The sequence below is a fragment of the Papaver somniferum genome, chromosome 1, assembly GCF_003573695.1.
Source record: "Papaver somniferum cultivar HN1 chromosome 1, ASM357369v1, whole genome shotgun sequence".
Classification (NCBI taxonomy): domain Eukaryota; kingdom Viridiplantae; phylum Streptophyta; class Magnoliopsida; order Ranunculales; family Papaveraceae; genus Papaver; species Papaver somniferum.
Genome location: NC_039358.1, coordinates 139,143,090 through 139,155,683, shown reverse-complemented (window position 1 = coordinate 139,155,683; position 12,594 = coordinate 139,143,090). Strand labels below are relative to the sequence as shown.

The 12,594-nt window shown below is 35.1% G+C and overlaps 4 protein-coding genes across 4 annotated transcripts; 1 reads left to right on the top strand and 3 right to left on the bottom strand.

The window, feature by feature from the left end:
- Positions 1-1,761: 1,761 nt before the first annotated feature.
- LOC113302297 (serine acetyltransferase 1, chloroplastic-like) lies at positions 1,762-2,973 on the bottom strand. Its single transcript, XM_026551206.1, has one exon. It carries the CDS (start codon positions 2,882-2,884, stop codon positions 1,904-1,906), a length of 981 nt encoding a protein of 326 aa, XP_026406991.1. The 5' UTR covers positions 2,885-2,973; the 3' UTR covers positions 1,762-1,903.
- Positions 2,974-4,142: 1,169 nt separating this feature from the next.
- On the bottom strand, positions 4,143-7,403 carry LOC113351391 (serine hydroxymethyltransferase 3, chloroplastic-like; the record flags this gene model as incomplete). Its single annotated transcript, XM_026595384.1, has 7 exons — positions 7,374-7,403; positions 5,315-5,472; positions 5,057-5,235; positions 4,818-4,934; positions 4,604-4,716; positions 4,370-4,492; positions 4,143-4,241 (listed from the first exon to the last, which is right to left on the bottom strand). Coding segments are annotated over exons 1-7 (819 nt in total), but the record flags the coding sequence as incomplete, so codon positions are not given.
- Positions 7,404-8,120: 717 nt separating this feature from the next.
- On the bottom strand, positions 8,121-10,014 carry LOC113302289 (30S ribosomal protein S10, chloroplastic-like). Its single transcript, XM_026551195.1, has 3 exons — positions 9,732-10,014; positions 9,578-9,637; positions 8,121-8,667 (listed from the first exon to the last, which is right to left on the bottom strand). The coding sequence occupies exons 1-3, from the start codon at positions 9,963-9,965 to the stop codon at positions 8,356-8,358; spliced, it is 606 nt and encodes a 201-aa protein (XP_026406980.1). The 5' UTR covers positions 9,966-10,014; the 3' UTR covers positions 8,121-8,355.
- Positions 10,015-11,379: 1,365 nt separating this feature from the next.
- On the top strand, positions 11,380-12,387 carry LOC113351382. Its single transcript, XM_026595380.1, has 2 exons — positions 11,380-11,589; positions 11,740-12,387. The coding sequence occupies exons 1-2, from the start codon at positions 11,380-11,382 to the stop codon at positions 12,385-12,387; spliced, it is 858 nt and encodes a 285-aa protein (XP_026451165.1).
- The last annotated feature ends 207 nt before the right edge of the window (positions 12,388-12,594 follow it).

The following is a 12,594-nucleotide window of genomic DNA, read 5'->3' as shown; positions in this document are numbered from 1 at the left end:
TCACTGGGATAACACCCTGGTCCAAACTTACTTCAATCACCATACTGCTCATGCTATTGTTTCTTTGGATACCCATCCAGGGGAGGAAGACAAAATTCAGTGGAATCTAAATGACACGGGAAAATTCTCTGTCAAAGCCCTATACAAGGCCAAGATGGAGAACCTCTACAGAAATGATACTGTTACAAGAAACTGGGAGCAATCTGGAACATGGACATTACTCCAGTGATTAAAATCTTTATTTGGAAATGTGCTCATGAAATCCTACCCACCAATGCTAAAACAGCTAGCATTCTGCATTACATTGATCCTATTTGCCAAATATGCAAAAGTGAGGAGGAAACAATGACACATATGTTCCTAAATTGCCCTACTGCCATCTTTGTCTGGCATGAAACTATTGGCCATGCCCATGTGCAATTTGATAACACAACAATCTTCATAGATTGGCTGAACTCCTGGTACATACCTGGAGATGCCAATAAAAATTGCAGCCTTTATGCTATCGTTTGTTGGTTCATCTGGAAGGCCAGGTGTGATCTGGTTTTCAGACATATCCAGCCAAATGCCAGACAAACATAAAATGGCATTAGGCAGCATTTATGCAATCATAACAGAATACATAAGCTCCCAAGCCACATTATGAATACTTTCCCTCTAAACTGTGAGGAACATGAATCATCTTATGATTATACCATTGCTCCATATAATTTGGATCATTAGTCATTACACTAATGGAGACTTTAGCATAATCATAAAAATATGCACCCTCCAAGATCTTGACACTCTAATCTATTATGCTGCTCTAACTTCTACAGATTTTGCAGGTAACCCCATTGGAACAAGAGTACACCCAGGCAACTCTGGAATTGGGGGAGCAACAGGAGGTGCAGATCTAGCTCTCAAATGGCAAAAGAAATGCAGCACACCGATGTGGAAATACAAGCCGAGTCCATGTAAATCCTAATCCTTTTCAAGTTGCTTTATCATAATGCTGTTAAAGGGAGATTTCATATGAACTTTCATGAAGCTATGAACTTTGAAGAAGAAGACAATACTACCAAATCAACACAGTTAATTTTGTTTTAATTAGCCTTAAAGTCATCCATAAATCACAGAATCTAGAAAATTTTAATATGACACTTTCTTGTAAGAACAATGTGGACAGGACTTGTGACAGCGGTCCTACTAACCTTATGTACGTGAATTAGGTCCTCCTTGGCCTAAATTTTTCTATAAAAAAAAAAAAAAAAAAAAAAAAAAACATAGAAGGATCGAACGTCAATGAACTGGGTTGATTCTGGTAGACATATACAGTTCTCCATCTAGTTTAGTCTGCCTTTACTTGAATGCATCAGAGGATGGAAATATTAACCCATCACATACAGCAATTCATAAATTCTTTTGTAGAAAGTTAGAGAGGCAATATAAAAAGCTCTTTGAAGTTTGAAGAGTTAAAGAGCGAGAAAAAATAGTGGTCTTTCTCAAATCATTAGAGGGGCAGCATCAATAATTTAAGAACCTGAATTAAACAAAGTTAATTAGCAAGTCTCTAACCACAAAAAAAAACAAAACTAAAAAAAATAGGAAACCACACCAAGTCTCTTTAACCACAAAACAAAAAGCAGGAAAACAACTTATACCTGATTGTGTACAAAAATGGTTACATAGCTTTCCACAAAATGAGGTATTGCTTATGGATAAGTATATCCTACGCTAAGATTCTTCCTAGTTTAGGTCAATCTTGTTAAGACAATGACATCCATGGAAGAAAAAGATAATGGATTTCACTTTATTTTATGATTCTTTGCCGTTACATTTTCTTAAGTTTAATTACCCCACTAACTCTCATAGTGCCTTAATGGATAACCCAACTTACTGAAACTAATTTTTAAACTTCTATTCAAATTACATAATCAGGGGAATTACATAAAAAAGAAGTATGATCCATTGTTAAGCTAGGAATTTTATCCAACTTCATTGGATTTTCTTTACCTCCTAGTAGTCTAGCAGGATTACCAACAGCAGTAGTTCTTGCAGGTACATCTTTTAAAACAACTGATCCTGCACCAATTTTAGCACCTTCTCCAATTCTAACATTGCCTAATATTGATGTGCATGCACCTATTAAAACACCATCTCCTATTTTTGGGTGTCTATCACCACAAACTTTTCCTGTTCCACCCAATGTCACATAATGTAGAATCGACACATTGTTTCCGATCACCGATGTTTCGCCGATAACAACACCGGTTGCATGATCGAGTAGTATCCCACGTCCGATTTCCGCACCAGGGTGAATATCAACTCCAAATACTTCAGATACTCTATTTTGAATCAAAAGAGCTAGTGTTTTCCTATCTTGCGACCATAATTTGTGTGCAATTCTATGTGATTGAATTGCCAAGAACCCTTTGAAGTTTAAAATGCAATGAACATAACTAATACAAGCTGGGTCTCTTTCTTTAACAGCACTTAAATCAAATCTAATTGATTTTCTAATTTCTTGATCTTCATTAAAAATACCCATGAAGATTTCACAAAGTATGTTGGTTTGAAGATTTGAGTTGGTTAGTTTCATTGCTAAATGATTAGCTAATGAACTTTCCAAAGAACAATGAGATAGAATTGACCTGAAATAATATTCTGACAGAATGGGTTCTTCTTCGACATCATGTCTAGCTTCTTCACGTATCTTCAACCAAATTTCATCCTTGTGAGTAATGGGTTTCTTGAATTGATCTTGATTAAAAGAAGAACATGGTGCAATTTCAGAGATATCGGGTATTAAGAATTTTCTACACTTGTATAGAGACGTACCATCATTTTGAGAAGAACGATCTGTTGATGTTTTGGGTCTGTGATTCTCATAGCAAATTGCCATTGTATTTGTGGCAGAGCAGATCAGATAAATGGGTTTTCAGTATGTGATAGAAAAATTGGGACTTTGAAGATTGATATCCGAAGAGAATGGAGAGTTTATATATAGCATTGAATACTTCTTTCCCTGATGTAACGGCTAACGTCAACGAAAGTTGGAATTAAAAAAAAAAAGGAAAATTTTTTGTTTGGTCCTGGGCCCATATAGTTATTTATAGTAGGGTCCAACCGGAATATTTTTTTATCCGGAGGTCCAAAATTAATTAAAACATGGAAATGTCCATAATACCCATTACTACCAAACGTGTGTGTCTACACTGCTTACAAATTTGAGTACATATCTGGTACACTGCTTAAAAATTCGAGTACATATTTGTTACACTGCTTACAAATTTGAGTACATATCTGTCTGAGTACATATCTGTCGTACTGCTTACAAATCCGATTATATATCTGAATGCTTACAAATTCGAGTACATATTTACTGCACTGCTTCCAGGTAGAGTACAAATCTGTAAGAATCAATGATAAATAAATTAGAAAACGTATTACATCACATACATTGTAGGATCATACAATGTAGCAACCCAACCTTCTATATTCCTCCAAATCCATTTGCAGCACACCTTCTTTCAAACACATGTCACAACCAATTTGTAACTTCATCAAGACCACCACCAATTTCACAAGCTTGCAAATCTGAACCAACAACAACTCCTGTTCCTATCATTCAAAATCTGTCATTTCTTGCAATAAGTTCTGAACTGCAGCTCCAGATCGTCTCCATATCCAATTCCAGTACTGAATCAAACGTAACAAAGAGCATCTATTTCAGTATTTCATATACGTACTGAATCAAACATAACAAGGAGCACTTCCTATCAGTATGCGATATATGTACTGAAGATTCATGAACTACAAATCAACAGTATGACAACAACATGTGACAGATCTATGAAAAATAAGAGAATCGAAAGACATATTACAGTATTTCACATAAGTACTGAAGGGTAAGACTAAAAAAGGAGCAAAAACACAGCAAATAGCACTTCCTATCAGTATTATACATACATACTCATGGATCGAACCAAAAAAATTGGAAAAACTTCAAATAAAACAAAATTAGAAGAGTTTTGTATCAGTACGCCATATATGTACAGTCAATTCATACACGAAAAACAAATGTAACAAACCTAAAAAATGTTATAATGTTGAACCAATGATAAATAACAAATAACCGCTACAGTTTTAGTTACCTGTAACCCTGGGAAAACAACATTGTTAATCGCAGATTCCATATCAACCCAAAGAACAGGATCTTTCTTGAAGAAAATCATGCCACCTCTGGGACCTCGTAATGACTACAAATTGAAACAGAAGACATAGTAAACAACATGACCCTTGAACCTAAACCAATAAAAACAAATGCTGCTTGTGTTGGTGTCAGTAGTTGCATTCTTGCAGACTTCATGAATGAGACTAGGTGTACCTTGTGAGTGGTGGTTGTTACAACATCACAGTATTCAAATGGGTCGGAAAGTACAGATGCAACAACGAGACCACTTATGTGAGCCATATCCATCATGAGAAAAGCCCCAACAGAATCTGCAATCTTCAAGAAACATAACAGTAAAGGGAATTAGGTGTGCGTAATGGGTTAACTAGTCTGATTCTCTGATCACTAAGAATCACAACTGTTGACAATCAAAATATATGTGTATACCTTTCTCATTCGAGGATAATCGAAATCACGAGGATAAGCACTAACACCAACAATGATGAGTTTTGGTCGAAAGAGGGTGGCAGTTTTCTCAAGCATATCATAATCAATAAGGCCTGCAAGTGAATTTGGTAATGAATGCAAATTATCAACGAATTATAAATGAACAACAATAGACCACATAGTCATTACACAATATAAGAATGCAGAGCAGCACCTGTTGATTCATCAAGACGGTAGGGCATCGATTCAAAATAAATCGAAGTCCCAGATACCCGTCTTTTAGGAGTCATAAATCCATGTGACAAGTGACTTCCATGAGGAAGATCCAGACCTTGTGCCAGTTACATGAACAAATTAATACAACCCCATATTTTGAAAGGAGAGTTGATTACATCCCTTAGGGGTTCAAAACTGATTTCAAAAAATTGGAGAGAAAGAGAAAGAGGCCTCAACTTACCATAATACGGTCATGTGGGTTGAGAAGTGCAGTGTAAACTTCAAAGTTAGCAGGAGAACCAGACAGAGGTTGGACATTAACTCCCCATTTCTTTGGGTCTAAGTGAAATGCAGCCAAAGCCCTTTGTTGACAAAGTGTCTCTAGCTCATCAATGTACTCATTGCCACCATAGTACCTACATTGCAGAATGAAATGATCAAATGCATTTCAATACAAATACAGGGAAAAAATACAACATTAAGCACCATCTTTACCTTTTACCATGAAGCCCTTCTGAATACTTGTTTGTGAGACAAGAACCCACAGCTTCCATCACTGCGCGAGATGTAAAATTCTCTGAAGCAATGAGCTCCAAGCTGTTAAACTGACGATTCTTCTCACTATCAATTACTGAACGTATTTCAGGGTCTGCCTAACTTGAGAAGGTAATCTATCCGCAGTAGTAGTACCCAACTTGGGAAAAAAAGTTGAAGAACCTTTAGTAAAAAGATTGGGTTGTTGTACAGCAGCACCCATTATTGCAGCTCCACTGTATGCCTGCATCTTCTTCACTTCTCCTTAAACATAACAAGGAGCACTTCCTATCAGTATGCGATATATGTACTGAAGATTCATGAACTACAAATCAACAGTATGACAACAACAGGTGACAGATCTATGAAAAATAAGAGAATCGAAAGACATATTACAGTATTTCACATAAGTACTGAAGGGTAAGACTAAAAAAAGAGCAAAAACACAGCAAATAACACTTCCTATCAGTATTATACATACATACTCATGGATCGAACCAAAAAATTGGAAAAACTTCAAATAAAACAAAATTAGAAGAGTTTTGTATCAGTACGCCATATATGTACTGTCAATTCATACACGAAAAACAACTGTAACAAACCTAAAAACCATAAAAGCGTCAATCAAATCGATTTGATTATCATAATACAATAAAAAAACAAATCAAAAGAAGAAAAACGGAACAAAATAATCAAACAAGATGATTAGAAAGCATACCTGGAAACAGAAAACAAATATTCTCCTCGTAAATCATAATGATGCACCATCTTGTTCTTCTTCTTCTTAAAAGTAGACTAGGTTTCTGTCAGTACGGGATATACGTACTGCTGGTTCATACACAACAACAAACTGAAATAAATCTAAAACCAACAAAAATGGAACTGGTATAATCAGATCTAATAACGAAATGAACAAACAATCTGATTATTCATCTAGATCTAGTAAAATAATCAACAAATTAGACATGGAGATAAAAGAAGAAATCAAATACAACCACGATTAGATCGTGAAAACACTAATATAAACATTGCAACAAAGAAATTTTCATCTGATTTTGTAGAAGCGAGAGACATTTAAGAAGACCATAAATCGAGAGAGTCTTATTTCAGTATCGAAGATATGTACTTATGAATCAAACAACAACAAGTGATAAAACTAAGAACAAAACAGAATCAAAAGCAATTTGTATCAGTATTCAACATATGTACTGTTGGATAATACCCCTGAAACAACAAACAAGCACGATTTTGATAAAATGAAGAAGCGAAAACAACAAGATAATCAAATCGAAAGTTCAAATATGTTAAAAACATCATAATCTAGCCAAAAATTAAATAATTACGATCAAGATTCATAAAAATCAAACCAAAACAAAAATAAATGCAAAAAACAAACAAAAACCAAAGAAGAAGGTGAAAACGTAATCAAAACGATCTGATCTTCACAGATTCAGTTGAAAAAAAAAACAACAACAGCAGAAAGAGATATTACATAACATACCTGTAAATCTTCAAAGAGATCTTCATAAAAACTCTACCTCGTAATTCAAAAGCAGGAGCAAAATTTGAGAAGATGAAGAAAGAGAGGAGGAGAGCGGAACTCGGATCTGTAAAAAATGGTGATTTTTTTTAAGAAACATATATGTATTATCAGGGAATGGGTAGTTTGGGTATTTTTAAAAGTGGATTATGATATCCCGCACGTGTAACGGACCAGGGAATAAAATTTTTGGTCCAATTTTCTCTTTTTCTTTTTATTATGGACCTCTGATTACTGGGCTTTAGTGGGTGGACATGCTACTAACTAAGACTACCATAATAGTACCTATTGGTAATTCCTACAAAAAAAAAAAAAAACTACTGTAATAAAAAAACTAGAAAAATCCGTCATAAATTGAAGGAAATAAAGATTAAATTTTTAGGTGAAACTAATTTTGTTGAATGAAAATGGAATTATGAACAACCCAGTCGTCAAACAGTTTATGTGTAGTGATGAAGAAATTTATTGTCACATACTTACAAGACTCCCAGCTTTATAGACCATGTTCATTGTTTAGTAGTGCAGACTGCAGAGCGGAAGAGATGAATGCTACATGTCCCACCACCGGGGCCCTCTCTCAAAGAAATTTCCTCATGATACCGTAAACGAAGGCATCGAACGGTCTGTATTTTTATTTGAATATACGATTGTTTGACCAAATGGACTCGATGTTTAGCTTTCTTGAGTCTTGTTTGATTTGTGACGTTTGTCATGACGAAAAATGAGTTCCGGAAAGAAACGGAGACTGGAATTGATAGAGAATCTTGGTGATTGTTAGTGGGTCTTGCTTAAATGAGTGAGTGATAGTGAGAAGAAAGTTAACCTTTGTTCAGAGATAGAGATGCATGCACACAACAAAAATCTACTTCAAAAGGAAAAAGAAGAGAAAAAAGAAGGCAAACGACCAAAGTGCATACATCAGTTTGGAGAATATGTAGTTAAGATTGAGGCAAAAAAAGGGAATTATAGACGAACCACTACTACTTTGATGTCACAAAGACAAATCGTCCTCTTGCAAATATATGGGTTCATTAGGTTTCTAGATTCCCAGTCTTTCTGTTGGGAGTTTCCTTCAGTCGTACGAGGTTTCACCAATTTGGCGAGAAGGACCAAAACTTAAATCGAAGCCTTGGTTTCTTTTACACAAAGTTTAGAGGGGTTAGCTTCTGAACTTGAATAATCTTATTGGATTACCGTTTCCACGTTAATAATGAGATTCCAAGTGGATCTTCAAAACCATCAGACGTGATTGTAGAGCTTCTGAGAAACTCATATTGCATAGGTATGCAACACAAAAATCCGAGAGGAGAAACTTTTTACCATATGCTATTGGCTTAGTACAACAGAAATGATACATTTACAAAAAAAATGGACAACAAGCAGAGCAGGGAACATGTAATTTTCAAACAAAAATGAAAACCCCTGTGATCATGTTTCTCACCTAAGTAGCAGCAGTTTCTGATTACAGTTTGACCTCAACATCAACTCCAGCAGGAAGGTCAAGTGACATCAACGAGTCTATTGTTTGTGCAGTTGGGTAAAGTATATCGATGAGCCGTTGGTGAGTCCTGATCTCGAAATGGAATCTTGCATCTTTGTGAACGTGAGGAGACTTGAGAACGCAGAAGATTCTCTTCTTGGTGGGTAGAGGTACAGGCCCCATGGTCTTTGCATTCGATGTTCTTGCTGCATCCATGATCTGCTTGCATGAATCCTCTATTAGGGGAACCCAGTAGGACCTAAGTTTAATTCTAATCCTCTGTTTCGGTGCCATCTGAAAAAAGAATTAACGTCCCACTCATTAGTATCAAGATATCTCCTATACATACTGACAATAAAAATGCAATACACATATACAATTTATGCCTGGGAAGATATGCATTTGCATTCTTTAGCTCGACATGGTTGCCAAAAAGATATACGGAATTTTGATAATCAACCCCTCTTTTGGAGGGGAAGTTATACTACTTCGTTATTCTAGAACAGATAGTAACAGGTTAATCATAACTTCTCATTCTAAGAGAAGAAGAACTCCTATTGCCATTGAGAAGGTGCTTCTCCAATAGCAATTTACTTTAATGGGATTGTATACCTTTACCATTCAATAATAAAGTTTCACTAATTGAACAGGAAAAAGAAATTACATACTCAAGGCTACAGAACTGTTTTAACTCCACGTTTGATCTGTCCAATTAGTAAGACATTTATCAAAAGTATTTACCTCCTTACAAGTCGTAAACAGGCTTGCTTGATTGACCAATAAAACTTCACTTAGCCACTGATTCAACTCACTGATTGCAGGGTCTGAAACTTAGACCCACTATGACATCCCAAATAGGTAAGAGTTTAACAACATCTTTTGTGCCGTATGCAGTCCCAGAGAAAACAGTATTCCTAGCTAAATTGCCTGTCGCTACCATCAAGTAATTTCCACTAGCACAATAAACTTTTCAATAAAACCAGTTTTTCTATCAAATGTATAGCAACAAAAATGCTAGCTCTTTAGCCAGCATAATTTATGCTAATTCTCGGAGACCGCCAGTTCACAGCTAAAATCAAAACCCTAACTCCTCCTCTGGAAATCTTTCCAACTGATACTCTAGTAAGCTAACTAAGAAATCAACTTGATACATTGTAAAAACACTAGAGGAAACAAGAAGATAAATCAAACCCTAATTAATTACCTTATCAACATCAGCCGCGATAGCAATTTTAGATGTACCAGGAACTTCAATACCAGCAGCCTAAAGGACACACCCAACAACAACAAATGAAAACCCAAACATCAACCAATCAAAACGAGCAAAACCCATTATTGTAATAGAGAAGAAAATCCACCTGGAGAGCTTCCAAATTGGCTCCATCTAGGCTTTCAGTAAGACTGTCCAAGGTTTCTGCAGTGTCAAGAAGCTCTGGTGCAGCAAAAACCCTAGAAGTATGCCTAGATTTCAGAGATGAAAATCTTGAAACATTTGTAGGCAGAGAAAAACTCGATGGTTTTGGTTTCAAGGAATTGCTGGAGTTAGAAGATGGAAGAATGGTTAGAGCTGCAGGCATTGAAGAGGAAGCCATTGTTTCTCTCTTTCTCTATCTGTCTCTCCCTAGCAGAAATGAACTCGTTATCCAAACATGTGTTTGTTTTTTAGAGGTGAAAAAAACCCGTACAAGAGGAGTGTTTGGGGGCAGAATGTTTTTCGTTCCGGGATAAGAAGATAACGGGTGAAAAATACATCAAGTATGGTTTTTTTTTTATAAACGTTTATTTATGTTAATAATATCTAGGATAAATCCCGTTTATTACCGGATGTCTTTGTGTCTAGCCTATATAAATAGAGGTTGTATTCTCCCTTTTCTACACACATTAATAAGAATTCTTCTTATCTCTCTACTTTCTCTGTCTCTTTCTTTGTGTCACACTACGTTATTAGCGTGTTGCTCAACCAACTGGTAGGTAAATATTTTACTAAACCTATTTTTTTCCTTCATTCGATTTGAGCAGTTTATTTTTTTTTTCTTTATGAACCTCAGTACCCTTATTGGTTTGTCTCTTCTATAGACAAAACAATAAAATCAAGAGTAATAAACGATTGGAATCCGCAAAAATCTAATACCCATATACTCTGTGTTAATGGATATTGGGTGTCTTATCAATCGTTTTCTTTTATTTTTATTTTTCTTTGTTTTCTTCTCTGTTTAACATCGGATGCCTAATCATTAAAATATACTAGGCGTGCGAAGGTGTCAGCTCCCGTTTTTCTTTATGATTCTCTTTTTTTTGAATCTCTGTAGTATGTACTCTTTATGAATCTCTTTATGATTCAGTGATTACATAATTAGATCACTATTATTATATTATTTTTCCCTTACAAAAAGGCCTAATAGCTTGTACAATCTTTTAATAGTTTCATGTTATTTTTGTCCTGTTTTATAACATTTTATTTGCATAAATTACAAAAGAAAAATATTCTTTCTCATCTTTTCTCTGTCTCCTTTGATAAGATAAAGAAGATGATAAGTTTTGGTTCGGTTAAAGTACTTCACAAGTTATATAATTATATTACACATCTATCCAAGCCAAGACTCAGAAGTTAAACTTCCAAAAATATATATTTCTTTCTTTGTAAAGGGAACTCTAGTATCCATGATAATATACTACAATTAATGTTTTTATATTATCACAAATTTTTTTTCCTTTCCCGGTTCTCTCTGTAAGTTATGTATCTTCCCTTACCGCACTTTAATTAATTATTGGTCATGTCTGGCTATGCCGTCTAACCAATAGTTATTTCTTTATTTTTTCCTATTGGTCATGTCTGGCTATGCCATCTAGCCAATAGTTATTTCTTTATTTTTCTCCTGTATACTGTATTAGGAGTTTCATTTTTTATATTTAGGTTCACTAATTTTATATATATATATATATATATATATATATATATATATATATAAATTACTGATCATCATTTATTTTATTAATATTCAGATCATGTCTCTTTCAAAGGTGAACTTCAAAATTCTTGACATATCCGGCAAGAATTATTTGTCTTGGGTTCTAGATGCAGAGGTACATCTGGGTGCTAGCTCACTTGATAAGACTATTACTAAGGACAATAAGGAGTCCCAAGAAGATCGCTCAAAAGCATTAATTTTTATTCGTCATCACTTAGACGAAGCTTTGAAGTCCCAGTATCTTACGGTGAAAGACCTGTACACTCTGTGGACATAACTGAAGGATAGATTTGACCATAAAAAAACGGTCATCATTCCAAGAGATAGATATGAGTGGATGCACCTCCCCTTACAAGATTTTAAAAGCGTAAGTGAATATAACTCGGCTTTATTTCAGATTGTCTCTCGCTTAAAACTATGCGGAGAAGCAATTACTGATGCTGATCTTTTGGAGAAGACTTACTCCACCTTTCATGCTTCAAACATTTTGCTTCAAGAACAATATTGTGAAATGCAGTTTAAGAAATACTCCGAGCTTATCTCTTGCCTTCTAATAGCTGAGCAAAATAATGAGTTATTACTCAAGAACCATCAAAGTCACCCAGCAGGTTCAACAATTTCTCAAGATATGAACGCTACAGAAAGTCGTGGCAATGCTCCTGAAAGTCGTGGGAAAGGACACAGACGTTGGTTGGGTCCTAAAAAGCCGAACAACAAGAAGAAGGCTGGTAATAATTCTGATCATCATAAGGGGAAGAATAATGTGTTCCCAAAACACAAAGACAAAAGCTCGCAAAGCCATTCAAAGCACCATGAATCTGTCTATCACCGTTGTGGTTCACCAGAGCACTGGGCAAATGTTTGTCGTACTGCAAGGCACCTTGTTGATCTTTATCAGGCGTCTATTAAACAAAAGGAAAAGAAGGCTGAAACCAATTTTTCCCAATATGACATACCAATGGATATTTCCCATCTTGATATTTCTGACTTCAAGAATGATGCAAATGAGATTGAAGACATGGATTCCTTCCTCAAGGATATATGAGTTTATTTGTTTTATGATCAGTTCTTTTTAGTAGATTGAGTAGTATTTTGGTTTTAATAAGTGACAATGTTTTGTTGTATTTTTTTAGAGATTGTTTTTCTTTTAGGCAGTTGATTTTAATGTATTAGTTATTGGAATTCTCTTTAGTAATGAAATTATTTTCTTAGTATTTATTCTCCATAACTTATATTATTGTCTTTATTTTTC

Coding starts and splice junctions, on each gene's coding strand:
- LOC113302297 (XM_026551206.1), bottom strand. CDS start 2,884: ATGGCAATTTGCTATGAGAATCACAGACCCAAAACATCAACAGATCGT.
- LOC113302289 (XM_026551195.1), bottom strand. CDS start 9,965: ATGGCTTCCTCTTCAATGCCTGCAGCTCTAACCATTCTTCCATCTTCT. Junction 9,638..9,731: donor CCAATTTGGAAGCTCTCCAG/GTGGATTTTCTT, acceptor TGTGTCCTTTAG/GCTGCTGGTATTGAAGTTCC. Junction 8,668..9,577: donor TCGCGGCTGATGTTGATAAG/GTAATTAATTAG, acceptor TTCTTTTTTCAG/ATGGCACCGAAACAGAGGAT.
- LOC113351382 (XM_026595380.1), top strand. CDS start 11,380: ATGTCTCTTTCAAAGGTGAACTTCAAAATTCTTGACATATCCGGCAAG. Junction 11,590..11,739: donor TGAAGTCCCAGTATCTTACG/GTGAAAGACCTG, acceptor GCTTTATTTCAG/ATTGTCTCTCGCTTAAAACT.